General features: G+C 29.7%; 1 protein-coding gene across 2 annotated transcripts; it reads left to right on the forward strand.

Annotated features, from left to right (window-relative positions):
- Positions 1-9,380: 9,380 nt before the first annotated feature.
- LOC101258719 (disease resistance protein RPV1-like) lies at positions 9,381-14,541 on the forward strand. Of its 2 annotated transcripts, none has more exons than XM_004250528.5 (5): positions 9,381-10,127; positions 11,096-12,194; positions 12,284-12,664; positions 12,771-13,721; positions 13,819-14,541. In XM_004250528.5, exons 1-5 carry the CDS (start codon positions 9,709-9,711, stop codon positions 14,323-14,325), a joined length of 3,357 nt encoding a protein of 1,118 aa, XP_004250576.1. In that variant the 5' UTR covers positions 9,381-9,708; the 3' UTR covers positions 14,326-14,541. The 2 variants fall into 2 exon arrangements, with proteins under 2 accessions (XP_004250576.1, XP_010312806.1); XM_010314504.4 differs by having other exon boundaries at positions 9,385-10,127; positions 11,336-12,194.
- The last annotated feature ends 7,224 nt before the right edge of the window (positions 14,542-21,765 follow it).

Genomic DNA, 21,765 nt, shown 5'->3' on the forward strand with positions numbered 1-21,765 from the left:
TTGTTTGGGGATAGGGGTAAAAATACATTTGAAATCTAAAAAATAAGAAAATTTAAGTTTTCTTTTTTGGATGGAGAGGATTAACTTTGGGGTCCAAGGTAGGGTAAGAAAAAAGTATTGAAGGATAAAGTAGAGTTTTGGAAAATATTTTTTTAATTTTTTGAAGAAAAATAATTAACCAAATATGAGGAAAAAAAATCGTTCATACCAAACACACGTAACTCTCATACATCATATCATACGGGATAAATACAGGAGCCTAGTTATCCTATAGTGAGGGTGTACAACTGGTGTAGCTACCCTATAGTGAAGGTTCCCTTCATCATAAAATAATAGCGTATATTTATGTAAAATGATATATGAAGTGATTACATAATATATTTTGTATATTCTTGACCAAAAAAAAAGTATTGTAGCCTAGTGATTTTGGATGAAGAGCCCTAATCATGTGTTCGAATCTCATTAGTAAAAAGATTTTCCCTATTAGAAATTTTACTTTCTCTTTTCTATAGTAAAGACTCTTTGCTTTTGATTTTATCGTTAGTAAATTTACATCTCAAGTCCTTGTTCGTTTATTTATTTAAAAAAAAAGGTTGAACACTGGCACAAAAATGATAGAGGCCCAACCAACAATAGTTGTGTGAGGCTCCATTCCTTTTTTGACACTTGAATAGTAAATCCATTTTGTTAATATCATCATCGCATTACATCATATCATACATCATCATCTTATACGTTAAATATTAAATAACCTTTGACTCCTTCAAACAAATAATATATAATGGAGTAATATTTTGGTACAATGATGGAATGTCCATATCCAAATAAAAATGTACAAAAAAAGTGAATGGGAAAAAAAGACATTCGAATGGTTAGCTTGTTGTTATGGTAAGTATATTTAATGAATAATGATGGCTTCTACAATAAAGTATGTTTCTTAATAATATTCATATTCATAGTACCTACGAGGAAAGAGAAATACATAAACAGTACTTATTCTGTCTATTAACCAACTTATAGCAAACTCCTACAAAACTAAAAGGAGAGGAGAAGATGACTTCCTTCTTATTACTGAACTCCATTTCGCCAAATAATCTGCAAGTTGATTATCCTAACACATTTTTTCATATTTAGCTAGTCATTTCTCTTATAGAAAAAGATTAGTTTTGCTAGTATTTACGTAACATTTGATTATTTCGATCTTAACAATAACCTCCTTGAAAACTCAAAAAGATTGTTGAGATATATGTAACCCATGAGAACATCATTTGCTTAATTCAACCCATCAAAAAAATTAACTGATAGGTAGTTCAAATTAGCTTATGACGAAAAACCTTATCAAAGTATTTATAAAAAGAATTATATTTTTAATTTAAAAAGATCACTTGTTTAACCTTCTTAACCATATTATGTGCAAATTTACTCTAGTTTTATACAGGTAATCTCTTCTACTTTTTTCTTGGAGTTACTCAGGGAGGTTTTCGGGTTTTTTCCTCTCTTTTGTAATTATTTCAGATAAAACAAGCCAGGGTCAATGTTGAACCCCATTTTAATTTATTTTTTTGTTAAAAAAGCATGACCCTGCCCAATGGGGTTAAAAATTGGAAAAATTACATAAATTAATACATTTAAAAAATAATTACTGATTTTAGCAATACTTTTTGTTTATTATCATTTATAGCAATATTGTGATAAATCTGTAACAGGTATTAAAAGTGAATTATGTATGCAATATATTTGAATTATAATTGTTTTTAAAATATATTATGTTTGTTTGATTAAAAAAAATTGTCATATTGTATTATAAGTGTATTAAAATGTTTGATAAATGTATTATCCATCATTAAAATTTGTATTATATGTGAATAATAAATTGTTCTTTGTAATATGTATTAAACTTGTATTATAAATAAATTAAAAGTGGTCAAGTAAAAAAAATGCTATAACTATAAATGGTAAATATTTTTTTATTATAGTATATTTATGTAAGTTTCCCTTAACATTGGTTTAAGAAAGAGCAACATTCCAGATTAAAGCTAAAAGAATTTTTTTTGATAATGATGAATTATTGTTGGAATTTTTGGTTACGACATTTGTAGCATATATGAAATTTTCACATAACCTAACAAACATAACTATTATATCTACTATATTTAGCTATAGTTTTAAAATATCATCAAATATAACTATAATTAAAATTTTATCGAAAATCTCTCTCCTCCGTCCCCCCCCCCCCTCTTTCACATTTCTATCTCGCTCTCTTATTGTGTCACTTGTCTTTACAAATATAAATACATAGGAAAAACAAGAAGATTACCAATTGTATCAATTGATAGAAGTTAATGAATACAATTGCATCACTCTAATTGTTATGTCAAACATGTATATATTAGCTTTTATTAGTTTGTGTATCAAATATAACTTATATCAATGAATATTTGAGTTCTTCACACTTACAATAAGAATTCTCCCTATGGATATTACTTTTACACCACTTTCATTTTGCAAGATACTCAGTATACCGATAAGAAAATCATACTAAATTGAAATCAAAACTTTATAAAGCATCACAAAAGGAAGAGTCTTTTTGTAGAACAAGTTGAGACCATAATCAACTCTTGAAAAACAAAAACAAGCACTATGAAATTGTACTTAAAACAGTTAAATGATTAGGTCATATATCCTCTATTGTACTCGTTTAAAAGCTCAATCAATGGTCCAGCTCTTCATATTCTTGTTCTTTAAATGTTACTAAGTTCTCCTTATAATAAGAAACCCCACAACTATCAAATATTGCCTATATACTCAAGCCCGAATGTTGAAATCAAAGATACCTCATCTTGTTAGTTCAAACATTATAAGAGACCAGTTGAGAAGCTTTAACTACTGAAATCAGAGAGCTATCATAACAAGACTTAATCGGTGTGAAAAGTTCAAAGGTCACAATTTTGTTCTAGACCCATGGTTGGATCAAAGCCCAAATATCATAAGCAAGCATACTACATGTGTTATAGTTCAAGATGGCAATGAAATCATCAATCAACGTCAAATCCAACGCAGAAGTATATACAACGTTTCTATCTGGCCTTTCGATCTATTCAAACATCTCACTTCCAAATTCAAATGAAAGAATGGTGTAATTACAATGGTTGCCCCCTCTTAGCAGCCAGTAATAAGATCCATTCGAATAAGCAGTACCAAATGTGTTTTTCACATCTGTGTAAAAAGGGAGTGATTCTTTAGGTTTAAAAATCCTGCATGAGTCTCTAGAACAGGAATAGAATGATATTGTATATTTATGCCGATAATCGCAATGAAAGTAAATAACTTTATATTCATTAGTCAAGGGGTCATACTCGAACCCCAACACAGGAACATGATATATTATTGGTGCAGGGAGTGAGAGATGGAGGGATCTCACTTCTCTAGTAGCAAGATTCCACAATGCACATGAAATCACAGTATCAATTGTTTTGTACATTAAAAATAAGTCAGCCACAGATTCTATGAGGTGTGTCATACTTTTGAACATTTGTGTATTTTCTTCAGAAATCAAAGATATGAAACGAGAATCTTGACCGGCATCATCGGAGGTACCAACCGTATACGTGAGGAGTTGTAGGGGCCTACGATTCTTCAAGTGTTGTTGAACGAATTTAGGATTTTCAATAAGAGCATACCAGCTCTTGCTTACACATTTGAAGTGCAACAACGATTTTACTGGAGATCTCAACAGAATATCCTTTTGTATATCTTTAGAAAATAAATCACACAATCATCCATTTTTAGGCTTACAAAAGCATAGTGCTTCTTCTTGAAATAGACAAGTATGAAATTCTCTCATTCTTATCCTTCATTTTTGTTACCATAGTTCATTTTACCACCAGTAAATGTTATTCTACATTTAGTCATACAAATACCATAGATATTAGATTTTTTTCTCTATTTAGTCATGGAAATCTAATTAATACTATTTCCTTCTTACTCAATTCAAATTTTGTTCCAAGTTTGATCATGGAAATCTAATTACTACTTCCCTTCTTAATCAATTAATTTTTTTTCCATATTTAATCATGGAAATCTAATTATCTTTAACAACTTTCTAATGACACTTTGACTATATTTCTCATATTAAATTTTATTCTGTATTTAGGTATGGAAATCTATTTACCACTTCCCTTCTTACTCAATTTAAATTTTATGTTCCAATTTCTAAAAACTTTGACTACTTTCTAATATAACTTTGACTACTTCCCTTTAGCAGTCATTTAAGAAATCAAAAACAAGAATTAATATTTGTACTAGTTTAATCTATATACGTACTTTTTTTACTAAGAGTTTATTTGGATTGACTTCAATGTTGATCACATTTATGTTTAAAGCAGGACTATCCTACTTAAATGTCTTTTAAGTTTGATTTTATTTTTTGACTTAAAAATAATTTTATTAAGTTAATATAAACGGGTCTAAATGCATACGTGGAATAGTAATGGAGGAATTCTTTTGAAACTTCACAGTGTGATGCACTTGATCAATACGGTGTACACATTAAAAATAACTAATTTAAGGGCAAAACAGAAAAAATAATATTTAATTGTTTATGTCTTGATTTTACAAATTGATAAATAAAATTTTTTAGTAATCTGAAAAATAATATTGAACAGAGGGAGTAAGAAAAAGATAATACAAATTGTGACGAACATTTTTAGTAACCTTGACAAATAATTTAGATTGTGCATGTTAAAAAGGAAGTTATTAGAAGTGTACAACATTTTATTGTAATATGAATTTGTTGAAGCTCATTTATAAATTAAGACAACATTGAAGAATAAAAACATTATCTTGATAGTACTATAAACAAATACCGATAGATGTCTTTAATTAATGTAGTAGAAAGGAACATCTTAGTCGAAGGAACAGAATTGTAATAGAAATTTTGAATTTGAGTATTAGGTGTGAAAAATATATTGGTAGGAATGCATTCTCTTCTTGTATGAGTTTTACTCAATATAAATTGAGATCCAATGTGATTATTGGACACTATATAGATAATAGAATACGTACGGTATATAAACCAAATCTTGCCTATTAGGGGAAAATTAGGAATTAAATTTCGTGTGAGAGAATTTTATTTTGATCGAGCTTACGCCTATCAGGCTAAAGAAAAGTCAAGTCCATCAGCAACCGAAGAGAAGAAGGAAATGTCTCTTGTTCAAATTAACGAATGAGGTTGACTGTCACTTTATTCATAAGAAGATTCAAGAAAACTTGATTTCTATTTGTTATATGAAGACAAAAGGGAGATCAGGTGACGTATTCATGAAGCTTTAACTGAAATTCGAGCAAAATATCTTTAATTATAATAAGTTGGACATTACTAATCGTATATATGCTTCAACTTGAAAGGAAAAAGAATTTTAATGAAATGTGATAAATATCATCTGCTCAAGTAACTTTGTATACATATAAGCTCAATAACAAAAACTTAATGCATACAATGGAGTTATAACATTAAGTAAACATGCTTATACTTTACAAATAAATGATTAGGCCGCATATCATTTGATCTTCTGAACTAGTTTGGAAGATCGATTAATGGTCCAATTCTCCCGATTAATGGTCTAATTCTCCATCATGATTTCAGCCGAGAAGACTAGTAAAAGAAAGGATCAATAATGTTATATATTTCAAGAGTTAGATTAGTAGGCGATGAACAAGTAAGAGTTATCTCAACCAAATCTCGTGTTTAATTGTGACTAAACTTTCATTATTATAAAATACTCCGCAACCACTAGCTTTTACATGCTTTCTCAAGTCTCGACGTTGAAATGCAAGATCCTTCAATTTGTTAGTTCGAATATTATAGGAGAGCGGTCTAGTTGCTAAAATGAGAGAGCTATCATAACAAGACTTATCATGCTAGAGGTTCAACCAACAAAAGTTGTATGAGGCTCCATTTATTTTTTGACACATGGACAACTGAGCCATTTATGTACTTTTCTACTTTAAAGCAAAACTTTCTACAACTAACAAGAGAGAGAAAATATATTTACACATAAACTTTGAACAAATATAAAAAATTACAAGAAAAATTATGTATATTTGCTATTTTTTTAATCATTATTAATGTTATATTAATTTGTGGGATTATAGAGGATATATTAATGTTGTTGTAGTTGTATGTTAGTTTGACAAATTTATTTTGATGTGATTATTTTTTTTGGTGTATTCATGTTGTGTTTTCTTTAAAAAAAAATCTTTCATAATTATTTTGATTTAAAATAGTCATTTTATTTTAGTTGTTACAATCTGAAATATAGATTGTTCCATTATTTTTAAATTAGAAGTTTTGAAGGTGTCACGCTCTGAACTTGCACCCCGAACGTGGCTGACATTTGAGAACCATTGTCAGCCCCATGCAAACCATTGGATTGCCTTAATTACTCAGCAGAAAACTTAACATAACAAGATAATCTCAAAACATAACTTTAAAGATATATAAAACTTAGTCAGAACGACAACTAAAGTCTTTACATAACATTTGAATGATAATGTAAAGACAATTGAACTACTAATTGTCTATGAAGCCTCTTAAACAAGGAGGGATGTCGGGACAAGACCCCCGATAATCCTAACAATAAAATATTGAAAACTAAGTAAAAGGAGTCCTCCAGAATGCAAAGAGGCTCACCAACAGACTCCGAGTACTCAACTGGATTAACAAGGTGTTGCGTGTTGATCCTGGGTACTTGTGTCTGTATCATAATACGATGCAAGCCAACTGACAGTATATTGAATGTACGAGTATGTGAGTTGGAATGGTAAACAATACATGGGCTTGAAACGATTTTGAAAGAAACACTTACCTTGGCTCTTCTCAACTTATGAATAAATTACTCAAAATATAGCAATTAAACACATGCAATACATAAAAAGCTTTATAAAACTGTAAAAACAACTTAGTTCGTGAATGAAAATGCAATATAAAAATCAATTTAACTCATATAATAAAGTAATATAATTTCTATGGGAGTTTCTCTAACTCGAAACTTAAGTTTTAAAACAAAATTTAAAGGTCTGTGAAAGACTTTTGAAAACTTTATAAATTTCTCTTAACCTGACTCTTAACTTTACTTGACTTGACTTTTAACTTTCATTGAATTGAAGTATGGATTCAAGGATTGTGATTTGTGATATGATAGATCCCATGATGTTTATGAATGTTTTTAGATAGGAAAATGTGAGTAATGATCACGAAATTACCGTCTTGGAACAAGTCCACGATGCGGAGTTGCATTAAAATATTTGTTCGCGAAATTAAATTTTGAGACAGAGGAGTCTGCATCTTAACCCGCGACGTGGAGCCAATGTTTGTTCACTTGGGGGAGCAAATCCACGATGCGGACTTGCGTGTCCAATCCCACTCGACTTTTTTCCTCAATGTTTTTCAGTCCCCATTCGCCTAATCTTGACTATTGTTCTCAAATTCATTTTAGATTCCAACACCCAGCATACATACTCAAGAACCTAACTGAAAACAACTCTAGAACTCAACATAAAGATCTCAGAAACTCCTTAATTCATCCCAATTCAAAAATGACATTCAAATTCAAGAATACATGTCAAGAACATCAACTTTTAAACTATTTTAGGAAGAATTTTGTTGAACTAAACATGTTTGGCGCATGGTAAATGAATTCAACTCTATGAAAGACTCAAGTACCTTGTCAATTCTTTTACGAAATTCATAATCAAAATCGATCATTCTTGGATACTCTTGTTTTTTCTCTTCTCCTTTCTCTTGTGTTCTTTATCCAAAAATTCTAACTCTATTTTTCAAAGGGTAAAATGACTAAGTTCAGTTTACACCCTTAAGTAATTACCAAAAACAAATTAAAACAAAAAGGTAAGAATAAGACCAAACTATCCTTCTAAAATCCAATTTTAAACTTTCCTTATTAACAACACAACTTTCAAAGGGCATAACTTACTTATACATACTCGGAATCGCGCAAACTTAGCGGCGTTGGAAAAGTTATTCCAAAAGCTTTCCAACTATATCTAGCAATACATATAACTCATTTTGAGTTAGGAGTTATAGACGTTTGAAGTTAATCAAACTCAACTTATTCTAACTTAACAAAATTTCCACATTTTCATTCTTTTCAAAAATGACTATTTTCAATTATTAACTTCTTCCTATTTATTTCAAATTGATAGATATTTATGGAAGAAAAGTAAAAGAAAAAGTTCATTATCTCCCTACTCAAAGAAATAATTTTTAAAATGTAAAACTTTCAACCTAAACTAAAATAACAAAAAGTGAAATAATATTTATAACTAATCTATATCTTATCATATATAATACAATTCACTGAATAATTATAAAAATATAATAAAAAATGATTGTAGGGTCCACATTTTATACTTGTTGAATGCTCAATTAATCAAATCATAGTCTTGTTAATTTTATTAAAAATCAAAGTTATATATTTTGATGTTCAAACTAAATGGGTATTTTTTTAATAAATATAAAAATTATTTTCAGTGGACCTCATTCGTTGACACTAATTGAGTCCGATCTCCAACTATCGGTGTCTCTTCTGTGAAATGGGAACAATTTCTAATTGAATCGAATTCTTTTACATGTAAATGGAGAATCCATCATCTTCATCTGTATTGTAGAGTTACAGAGCTGAAGACACTGCTAAAACTTTCACTGATCAAGTTATGACAAGAAACTAGCAAAGCAAGTGACTCAACAACAAAAAAAGTGTGTGATTTTCTTTGTGAAGAAAAGACTAGCTTCAATAAAATTGAAATGATCGATCTCCGAGTCAGAAATAATTTAATTATGTAGATGCAGAATATTTATTTGATATGCATAAAGCTCGACGCAAATGGACTTCTTTGTATATGGGGCACAACAAAATTTTATCAGGGGAGAAAAATACGTGTTTTACTCTTTTCCTTACCGTGGTTTTGTCCCAAATGAGTTTTCCTTGTAAGGTTTTTGACGAGGCAACATTCAAGTGTATTAAAAGATATGTGTACTCTTTTTTCTTTACTAGGATTTTTTTTCATATGTTTTCTTATAGTATGGTTTTAACGAGGCATATTATCTATGGACATCCAAAGGGAAGTGTTATAAAATATTATAGTGTGGATGTCCACTACAACAAGAAGTTACTAACCCATTATTTCAACTACTTTCCTCATTATGAAGATGATCATAATATCCATAATCTTCACATTTATAACCATTATTTTTTTAACATTTTAGTTTCACAACCTTCCTATTATATTCATGTTTATGATTAACCTTGTGTATGTGTCTATGTTTACACTATAAATAGAAGCATAATGTTCATATTATAGACACTTGAAGATTGAGTGAATATTTGAAAGAAACAAAGTTATCTTATATTATTTCTTTTGCCTTATATTCTTCTTTTGCTCATTTTATATTGTTCTTTAATTCTTTAGGTTTACAACACATCACATTATTATTAATTTATTACCTACTCACCTTATCTTTCCATGAAGATACGAGTAATTTTAAAGGTTTTAAAAAGCCAGGTGTTGGCACAATAATCATACTAATAACGCATAACTAATTATCCAAAAATATAAAAATCATTTTCAGTGGACCTCTGTTGTTGACACTAATTGACTCCGATCTCCAACTGCCGGTGTCTCTACTGTGAAATGGAGAATCCATCATCTTCATCTGTGTTGTTGAGTTACAGAGCAGAAGACACTGCTACAGCTTTCACTGATCACCTTTATACTGCTTTAATTCAAGCTGGAATACAAACCTTCAAACAGGGCATCGATCGAAATTGGAAGGTGTCGGTGATTATACTGACGGAAGGATATGCTTTGTGTCAATCGTGTCTTGAGCAGCTTAATGTGATTTTAAAGGGTAAAGAGAAATTAGATCGATCAATTCTACCTGTGTTTTATGATGTGGATCCTTCTGATATTAGGAAGCACAAGGGGAAAATTGGTGAAGCATTAGGTTTACATGAACAAAGCAGTGGAAAGGAAAGTGTAGAAAGATGGAGACAGGCACTTGCTGAAATTGCTGATTTTGGGGGAATGGTATTGCAGAATCAAGCTGATGGGTAAACTTCTTTCTTCTTCTTCCTCAATTTTGTTTAGTATTCGAAACCTTGTGGTCCGAAGCCTGTTTAATATATATATAACTGTTTACGTGGTTTAACCTTAGCGGAGGTTGCTAGGGGGTTATGGGGGGCGGGAGTCCCCAATCTGAAGGTGGGGTTCGGGGCAGCGCCCCGACCTAAATTTTAGGCTTTCCTATTTATTCTCTATTAATTCTCTGTAATCAAAAATGCTCTGATTTATTAATATAAATATAACTCAACGCCATGGAAGTTTACTCACGGGTGTTATCACGAAATATTGAGTTTTCTCTTTCTCTCTAGTTCTCTCATCTCTTTTCTCTTGAAAGCTCTTGTGTTCTTCATTCATCTAGTGTGTGCGCGTGAATTCGATCCTAACACGACTAATCTGGATTCTCAAGGCTCAAACTCGAAACCTGTGGCGAAGGAGTTAAGTAAATTTTGTTTTAATAATGTGAATGAGCCCATAGTAGTTTTGGCTCAGACTTTATATATATGTTGGAAAACCCTCAATAAGTGAAAAAAAATTAGGATTCGGACACCGTAAATTAGAGGGATTTTTTAATCCAAACCCATAAAGTTAAAATCCTTGATCCGACTCAATAGAGGAAACCTTTGTTAGTTATGTTAGGTTTGCAACATGCACGACCATGTGGCCGTTTCATCTAATAGTTTGAATTATTAAATACGAGACAATTTACTAATTTAATGAGGGTTTCAAAGCACCCAAGACCTGCAGCTACATTTTCGTTGATGGTTGGGGTGAGAGTTGAACGATCGAGGATGATCTGCGTTGATACCATATTGAACTATGTGAACCACTTCATCTAGAATCTTAACGTTAGAGAAGAAAGGAACTGTGCATTGCTTGCAACCAAAAGCTGAGTCATCCATCATTCATGGCCTAAAGTATTTTACCTTTTCTTGTTGCTTGTCGTTGAAATTTGCAGGCACGAGTCAAAATTTATTCGAAAGATTGTTAATGTGGTTACAAATAGAATAAGTCGGTCAGGTTTGTACGTTGCACCTCACCTAATTGGCATAGAACGCCGGACTAGACATATTAACTCATGGATGCGAGATGGATCAAGTGATGTAGGTCTATTGGTTGTTTGCGGGATGGGTGGCATAGGGAAGACTACACTGGCCAAATTCATCTACATGTCTAACTTTTATGTTTTTGAAGGCAGCAGTTGTGTGCTTAACATTCGAGAAGCTTCCAAGCAACCTAATGGCTTAGTTAAGTTGCAGAAGCAAATACTTTCTGAAATTCTGAAGAAGGACAATGAAAGAGTATCGTGTGTTGATGAAGGAATTGTAAAGATTTCAGACGCTGTAGGTGGAAAAAAAGTCCTACTTGTTCTTGATGATGTCGATGACTCTAATCAAGTTAATGCAGTTTTCGGGATGAAAAGTTTGTTTTACCCGGGAAGTAAAATAGTCATAACAACCAGACAGAAGCGTATTCTAAATCCTCACCTAGTTGACAAGGTTTATAGAGTAGAGACACTTGGCAGAGATGAATCCTTAGAGCTCTTTAGTTGGCATACATTTGGAAAACCACATCCTGAAGAAGGTTTTCTTGAGTGTTCAAATAAAGTCATGGAACGGTGTGGAGGAAATCCACTTGCACTAAGAGTTTTGGGTTCTTCCCTGGCAGGAAAAAGTCTAGATGTATGGCAAAGTACAATAAATAAGTTGAAAGTTGTTCCTAATAATCGGATTATTGAACTTCTCAAAATCAGTTATGAATCTCTAGAAGATAATGATGATAGGAGTTTATTCCTTCATATAGCCTGTTTCTTTCTCGGGAAGGATAAAGATTTTGCTGTCAAAATACTAGATAAATGTGAATTCTTCACCGTAGTGGGAATTCAGAACCTTATCGATAAGGATCTCTTGTCAGTACCAGATGGTCATCTCGTCATGCATGAATTGATTCAAGATATGGGAAGAGAAATTGTTCGTCAGGAGTCGCTTGAGGAGCCAGGGAGGCGTAGTAGACTGTGGCGTCATGGAGAATCTTTTCATGTATTGAAAAACAAAACTGTAAGAATCATATACACTGGGGTTCTTTTTTTCCGTTCTTTAAACCGTGTGTATATTTTTTTCTTAGATGTCTTTTCATTTTCTATCAGGGTACAGAAACAATTGAAGGCATCATTCTTGACGGAAATATGCTTAAGGATCACGAAAAAATCAGGATTAGAGAATTTCTGCATACTTCTCAACCGGAACGAAGCTGGATGTCCATTTTCTCAAGTCATACCATGGACAACTTGGGAGTTCCAAATGAAGATTTGGTAACTGACGCATTTATAAAAATGCAGAAGCTAAAATTTCTATTGCTTAGCAATGTACAACTTTGTGGATGTTACAAGAAATTTCCCAAGAAGTTAAGATGGTTGTCATGGCATAGCCTCCGGTTAGAATCCCTACCAAGTGACATGCCATTGGAAAGCCTCATTGCATTAGACCTTCGATACAGCAGCTTGAAACAGCTTTGGAAAGGACCAAAGGTACTTTATCCAATCACCTTGTCATCATCTATTCCAGCATCGTTAGTTTTTGAAGTCATAAATTGTCCGTTTAACATGTCTTTTCATTTCTTTGTTCTGTTCATAGTTAATCAGATGTCTAAAGTTTCTCAATCTCAGCCACTCTTATCAGCTTGGAAGAACACCTGATTTTTCCGAACTTCCGAATCTTGAACAATTAATCCTTGAACGCTGTATAAATCTAACAGAGGTAGATGACTCTATCGGATATCTAGAGGGACTCACTCTGTTAAACCTTAATGGTTGTACAAAGTTGAGGAGGATTCCAGAAAGTATTTGCATGTTAAAATTACTGGAGACCCTTGATGTTTCTGGTTGCTGTAATCTTGAATATGCGGCCATGGATTTGCCAGCCAAGATTGCTGATGGAATTGGAATGAATCAAATAGAAACTAGCAAGCATGTACGACCATGGAATCCTGTCCTGTGGTTGTGGCTGTGGAAGGACAAAGTATGTCGGAGAATTTCCTCAATCAGTTTTCCAGCCTCTCTAGTTACTTTGGGACTTTCGGAATGTAATTTAGGTGATAATGCATTTCTACATGTTGATTTAAGCAAGCTCAATGCTCTGAAAGACTTGAATTTGAGCGGAAATCCAATTTCGTATCCCCCAGAGAGCATTATACATCTTAGCAGACTTGAAAAACTGTCACTAACTGCGTGTACAAGGCTAAAATCAATCAGTCAATTGCCAAATGGTGTTGACACTGTGGATGCAAATGATTGTATATCCTTGGAGAAAGTATGTGGCCTACCTAGTTCATGTGGCGTACTTTACATAAATTGTGCTAATCTGATTGAGATGGATCCTTATTTCAAGTTAGAACCTCTTGAAAATGTAAATGAAGAAATTCTCAGATATTTGAGTCTGTCGAACTTGGAAATGATTAGAAATGTTGCTTTTAGATTAAGATTCGACATTGAGACATTGTATTCCAACCCAATGGCACTTCCAAAATTCGTCCAAAATGATATCACAAACATACGGTGTCTCCCACCTAAAAGGCTTCCAGCTCAGGTATAGTACTTGTATTTGTTTGTATGTATGTAGATTGAGTGAAGCATATATAATAAAAATGCTAATATACTGTAACTGCTTAATTTTATCGTCTCAGGGTTTTTACTGCAACAGCATCTTCTCCACATTTTTATTGAGTGAACACATGCCAAGTTGGTTTAACACAAAGTTAAGTGAGCCTTTTCATTCATCATTTATGGTGCCGGTTAATCAGCAAATTCGTGGCTTAAGTTTTTGCTTCGTGTATACATGTTCAGAGAGTAAGGAAACTGTATCTGAGGGATTTTTACCATGCATTTCAATCTCTAACTTGTCGCAAACAATGAATTGGAAGCAAGATCCTTTGTTCATAGGTATTCCTGAAGGTGATCAAGAGCGGATGATGTGGTTAAGTTATTGGGAGATCGGAAACTCATTGCAACCCGGTGATGTTATAGAGGTTTCAGCCAGTGTGGGACTAGCTAAAACGCGTTTCAGTATCAAGGAGGTTGGGATGAGAATTATATTCCTGGAAGAACAACAAGAATCAGCTAAGTTTGACATCGAAGAATTTCCGAGTCCACGTCATCAGAATTTGCTCTTTGTTAGAGTCTTCCCAAGATGATGTCAAAGGTAACTAAATGACCAGTAAGATGTTTGTCTGATTTCAACTTATTAATATTTGTTCATATTGATCTTAGTAGAAAGAATAATAGCATTTAGTGTCTTCTTCACTGGATAGTGAGATTTGAAGTGCAGATTTTCATACCTTCAATATAGAAGTATATATTACATCAATGCAAATAAAGAGCCTTAAAACGGGTTGATATTAAAGATTAAATTGGGCTCAATTGAAATTCTCTTAAAATGGGCTAAGGCTTGAAATAGTTGAGATTGAACGCAATTCAAATTATCTTGATCGAGCTCAACCCTTGAAATTCTGAGCGAGTTACCTATAGTTGGACTCATTTTTGACACCCATAACTGCAATAATTTACTCTTCAAAGATTAATATGACTAAATTCTTTGGTAGAAAGCACTTGCACGTGCATCAAAGCAAGTTATTTTAACCTAGGAAAAGGGTAAAATATTTATATCGTTATAAAAATAGATTACATATATTCATATCGCTATAAAAATACTTCATACATATTTTACCATTAAAAAAGTAGCTTATACATACCTTTTCATCTAATGCAAGTAAAATATAACAATTTTAAATTTATCTATTCTTATTATTTTTAAAATTCCATGTACGATTATATATGAATGATGATTTTTCAAGTAAAGTTCAGAATATATTCGATCTTTCGTACATGTGATTTTTCTTTTGATTTTTTTTATTCAACAGTGAATGTGAGTTTTAAATGTCTCTCGTATAGACCTATTTATTTATTATTATTTGACCTTTTTATTCTTATTTAATTATTTCTTTCATTTGTTAGTGTAAAAATATGAGAAATAAAAAGAAAAAGGTGAAAATATAGAAAAGAAAACTAAATTAATCAAAACAAAATATTTTGCGGCTATATTGTAGATTATTTTTTGTATACGTAAACAAATAATTGGGGCATCTACGATAAATTTTGTGAGAAAATGAATAAAAACAATATAACCATCAAAATAATAAATTTAGAAACTACTATTATTATTATTATTTTAAAAAATAATTAATGTATTCAATTCCTTAGATCAAAAGGGTTATCTAAGTCATTTGAGTAACACTAAGAATATACATGATTCATCTTTATAATAAGTTGTATATTAACTTTAAATCAAAAAATTGAGAGATATATTAGGCATTTTTCCTATTTAAATTTAGCTGGAAAATTATTCACGAATTGATGTGACTTAAATTTGTGTTGTTTCGTTTTCTTTTTCTTACGTGGATATTGAATATTTGCTATGGAAACTATTGAAGAATTAAAATAAAATATGAGTGATAAGATCTTATAATTCCAAAATTAAAATGGTATCATGCTCTTTGGAATAAAATGTGGGGGGGGGGGGGGGGGGATTGTGTCAGGTAAATGATACAAATAGAGTAATATATGTCTTATTTGAAACTAACACCAAATACATTGTTATTTTATTTTTGTTCTGTTTTCGCCTATAATTTTATATTATCTTATTATTGAAGTTAACTTAAGTTCATTAATACAACTTTATTTCTTACAATGGTTATTTTAATATAATGTGTATTAAGTTTCTACCTTGCATTTCATTGTGTGTTAATGTCTGTTATGTATATTTTATCTTTATAACTGAAATGTTATCAATATTTAGTATTAAAATTTATTTGAAAAAAAATAATATTGAGAACTTTATTACTAAAAAATTAACTTCTATTTTTTATAATCATTATAATTTTTTTTAGTTGGATATGTGTTTACAAGATTCTCACTTTTTTAAAAAAAATGTGTGTATATATATATATATATATATATAATTTATAATTAGTGGAAATGCTTTTGACCAAGACCTAGGCAAAAAATTATTTAATAAACTACCAGGAGCCTTAGGAAGAGAAATAGAAGAAAGATGGACTAAAAGAGAATTGTAAAGTTACTTCGGAAGTCGTTCGGGTTTTTCGAATTTCACTCTATTCTAATAATGTAAGTTTTCATATCTATGTTTCTGTTAAACTTCCCATATATGTAAATTATGTGTGTTTAATTTTTGCTAAGTTCATGTAAATATAAGAATATTATCATGAATCTATTTTACCTAGTATATGGTTAGTCTCTTAGCCTCTTAAAAGTATCGATGGATTAACCTGTAAATTCCTAGGACGAGTCAGGTTAAATGATCTAAGAAAAGAACTGTGAATAACCATTTCCGGGGTGGAGTTAAAGAAGATTACTCTTAAGAACAAAGGCTAAGGGAAAGAGATGAACAGTATTAATAGATTCATGAATGGACAGAGTCCATTAAAAAAAAGGAAGTTTAAACTAGAAACTAATATGATAATTACATAATAGAACAAGAGAGTGAAGGAGTATTGAGTAGGATTGTACAACATAAAGAATTAAAACAAATCAATTTACACATTTTATTATTGAAACATCATCTTATTGAAACATCAGACTATTTTTGGTATCAGAGCCTTAGATCTAAAATACCTTATATGAGAAAAGTTTATTATTTTAGAAAAACTTTTGTTTATCATAGAACTTTGTTTTATAATAGACAACATTTAAAAATAGTTAAATTATATAAAAAATCTTTAGAGAGTCATCTATATAATTTAGGATTAAGATTATCCTTAACTTATACATATAAAAATTCACTAAAGACACTTAGAGAAACTATTAGACAATCTCAAAAACAAATTAGTGAAGAATTAAATCAGGTAGAATTTGAAATAAAAGAAATAATAGAAAGAATAAAAGTAATTAAAAATAATCCTTATTATTATAACTCAGTAGGTTAATATATGAGAAGACCATATAGGAATACTAGAGAATATAAAAAAGTTAAAAAAGAATTATTAAGTTTATATTTAGAATCAGATAGATTATTAGAAGATTTAAAAACAACTATCTCAATAAGCTCTAAAAAAGAAATAAGTAACAGATTAGATCATATATTTTTCTTAGCTAAAATACTAAAAAAGAAATTAATAAGACATCTTATATCTAGAAAAATCTCAAATAAATTTATTTTATGAAAAATCTTCCTTTTGCTAAATATATAAGATTAAATTATTGGATATTATATAGAAATATAAACGAAAAACAAGGACTACAAAAAGAAGAAAAAGAACTAGAAGCCTATATATATATTTGTGATAACGAATTTTTCAAACCAACAGATTTTGAACATAATATAATAACGAAGAATATATAAAAGAATTAAAGTGGGAGCTACAAGGTATTAATACGGGTATTTATAATTATACTAAAAGGATAAAACAATTTAGAAAAAATTACAAACCAACTACGTTAGGATAAAATAAATAGTAAAAATAGCTTCCTTAAAAAATATAGAATATTTAGATTTACAAATAACTATAGAAAAAAAATTTAAGAGAAAAGGAGAAAACATTATTAAGTGTAATTTTGATAGTGGAGAACATAGTCTACATACAGAAGATCCTCAATATAATACTTTAATAGATTTATTAATAAACCTTAGTGAAAAAATTAAAGAACATAATTGTACAATTATGCAGATATTAAGCGAACAAGAAGAAACCTATAATAGACAAAAACAAATTTTCAATAAGATAGAAGAAAATTTAGATTATTTAAAAGAACAAAGAATAGAGTTAGCTAAAAAATTAAATAATAAATTAAAAAAAGAAGTTAATATAACTTTAATCATAAAACTACAAGAAATAAAGACAGAATTAGAATCAATAAAAGAAATAGTTCTTTCATGATAGATTTAATAGAAGTAGAACAGAATTAGAATCAATAAAAGAAATAGTTCTTTCATGATAGATTTAATAGAAGTAGAAACACATAAAGAAGCAATAAGATTAATAGAAAAAAAGATAGTTCTTCCATCAGATTATAAAGAATTTAACCCATCTTCAAAGTAAGATCAAGTTATTATACAACAGAATAATATAATAATATCACTTTTATTACAATTACATAAAAAGATAGATAAAAAAGAAAAATCTGAAGGTAAAAACATAAGCACAACTGGAGTAGAAGAATTAATAGAAAAGCTAAATAGAATAGAAATTACTCCTCAACAAGAAAAAATAGTTAAAAAACAGAAGAAATGGACATTTTTCCAACTAGATCAAGATATAACAGACCAGGACCTAGTTACACCCAGAATAAAATAAGTAATAATTTTATATCAAAAATACTAAATAGAAAGCCAAGAGAAGAAAATAATCAACAATTAGACGAAATCATAGATACAGATAAAAATATACAAATTTTCCAACAGAATCAATTAAATTTATTAAATCCAAAAGTTTTATATAATACAAATTCAAAATCTTAATTATATAGACATTATAGAGAGGAACAATTATCGATATTAGGAAAAAACTTTGTATCTTTACCCCTCATAAATGAAGAATCTGTAAAAGAAATAAAATATGTTAGAAAAGATTTAATGCATTTAGGATTAATCGTAATAGGAATTAAAGGATTAACTAGAAAAAAAATTAGGAACAAAGACATTAATTACCATATATGATAATAGATGGTCAGATATAAAAAAGGCAATCATAGGATTAACAGAAGTAGACATGACTAATAATGGAGGAATTTTCTATATAAGTCCAGACTTTATGATGAATTTAGACGAATTAGGAACTCAAATTAGAATAGGAATACAAACTAAAGGATATGAAGAAATGAATAGTGAAAAAAATTTATTAATATCGTAGGATTCTTAGGAAAAATGACAGATAATAGTAATACTAGAGTTAAATTACAAATAAAAGATGCAGTAGAAGTAATGGGAAATAAAGGAATAAAATTAATAAAACCTATAAAAATAAATCCTGAAGAATATGCAGGATTAGAATGGAAATTAGGAGATTTTAAAGCAAAAGAAGCTTTAATACCCGATGCTCACTTAATTTATACAAATTCTAAAGGAGAACCTTCAATTAGATTTACAGATTATAATTACGAAGCTCAAAAAGACTTAGAAGAAGAAAGTATCACAGAAGAAATGCCTTTAATAGGAATGAATATAGAAGTGATACTAGAAGAAGATTATGCAGTAGATTTAGCTATAGAAAAAGCAAAAGAAATATGTAAAAATAATAAAATTAGACTATTTACATGTAAAGGATGTAAATTAAAAAACTGAAATCTAGAACAAACTATATCTCATTTTAAAATATGTGAACAAAGAACTGATAACAAAGGATATAGATTAGAAAAAACTTTACAGGATAAGTTAGAAAAAAGTAATAATATAATAACACAAATACAAGACAACGATAGTGAAATATCTGAGTTAGAATCTATACTAAGTCAAAAAGAATTAATGGAAACAGCAAGTTCTAGTAGTCCATTCCAAAAAACAAATGAACAGGGATATACGGCAGACAATAGTACAGGAAATATACCACGAACGAGAGTATATAGACAAGGAGATACTCCAATAACAGAAGTTAAACCTATGGGAAAAAGAATGCCTATAGAAGAACCAATAATACTCCAAGAATGAGGAAGTAAAGGAAAATTTTAAATATAGCAGCACACGATCCACAAAGATGGAATTCAGTAATAGACTTATGGAAAGGAATAGTAGTAGCAGATTTTATAAAAAATTATACAGAAACTGATGCTGAAACCATGTATAAATACTTAGAAACATTCTTAGGAGAATCAACTAAAGCTCTATGGGAAGCTTATAAAGTAGAATTTCCATCAGAATTTCAGTTTTTAGTATCATTAGGACCAAATCCTTATAATTTTTACAAATAAAATACATACATTGATAACAGGAGAAGATCCAAATAGTGGATTATTAGCTTTACAACGAAATGCAGTAATAAAATTAGAACAATTAAGTATAAGTAATTGGTATTATATAAAGAAATTTTTAAATGATTATTTCTATTATTGTACAATTAGTGGAAATGCTTTTGACCAAGACCTAGGCAAAAAATTATTTAATAAACTACAAGGAGCCTTAAGAAGAGAAATAGAAGAAAGATGGACTAAAAGAGAAGGAGTAGCACAAAACCCTCAAGCTAAATGGTCAATAGGACATAGAATACAACATATAATGGAAATATTACAAGAAAAATGTACTAATTTACAAATACAAAAATAATTAAAACAAAATGAAATGAATTTCTGTAAAGACAATATATACAACCCAAAGTTATGATAAAGACCAATATAAAAAGAAAAAGTATAAAAGATATAACCTACAAAATAATAAGAGATATAATAAAAAAAGATATTTTCTTAGAAAATCTTCAGCCAGAAAATCATATTTAAACAGAGATAGACATGTTAGAAAATATAGGACGGATAGAAATTATAAAAATAAATTAGAATGCTTTACATGTGGAAGTATAGAACATTTAGCAAATACTTGTCCTAATAGATATAATGCCAAGACTAGAAACGCTCAATTAGTAGAAGAATTTAATGAAGCACTATTAAATGTAGATGAGTATATGTCAAATAATGAAACGTATTGATATAGATGAAAATAACAAAGAAGAAGACTCTTCTAATTCAGAAGGAGAAGAATTAATTAATGAAATAGGAATGGAAAACTTAAACATGGATGACTTAAAAATTAATTTTATGAATATAATAGAATGTGAACATAATTTTGAAAAAGATACTGGATTAGATAGTAATCCATGTAATTGGGGTAAATGGTATCCAAGTAAATACAAAAGAGCTAAATGTAATAATTGTTTCGTAGAAGGATATATAAATTGTATAGAAACACAATTAGGAATAATAACTCAGAAAAAGAAAGAGGTATATACAAATGAACCTTTAATAAATTTAAAAGTATTAGTATTAGAAGCAAAAGTAAAAGAATTAGAAGAGAGAATAATAAGATTAGAAAAAGGAAAAAATATTGAACAGGAACTACAATTAGAGAATCAAGAATTAATGAATGAAGAACCTAATACTTTGATCTGTAATGAAGATAAAAATATAAATACTATTAAAATATTAGCAAAACTTCAAATTGGAAAATATGAAATAGAGACTTTAGCATTAATAGATTCAGGATGTACTAAAAGTATTTTAAATAAAAAGATTGTACCTATAGAAGTAATAAAAACCTTAGAAAAGCCACTTGCAGCTATGCAAATGGATGGAACACATAATATATATAGATAAAGCTCAAATAAGTTTCTTAAACACTTGTTCAGAATTTTATAAACCCACCTATAAAATGGATAAAATATGGGTACGAGATTTGGATATAAGAGTAGATTTTGTGTTAGGACTAGACTTTATGCTACACAACAAAGGAGGAACTTTAATAACTAGAGACGGAATACTTTTTATGAAAAATACTACTTATACTTCAGTTTTAACTAACAAAATTGACATTAAAGTAAGACATAAAGAAAAATGTTGTGACAACTGTGAAAATAATA

The sequence above is a fragment of the Solanum lycopersicum genome, chromosome 11 (assembly GCF_036512215.1).
Source record: "Solanum lycopersicum chromosome 11, SLM_r2.1".
Classification (NCBI taxonomy): Eukaryota; Viridiplantae; Streptophyta; class Magnoliopsida; order Solanales; family Solanaceae; genus Solanum; species Solanum lycopersicum.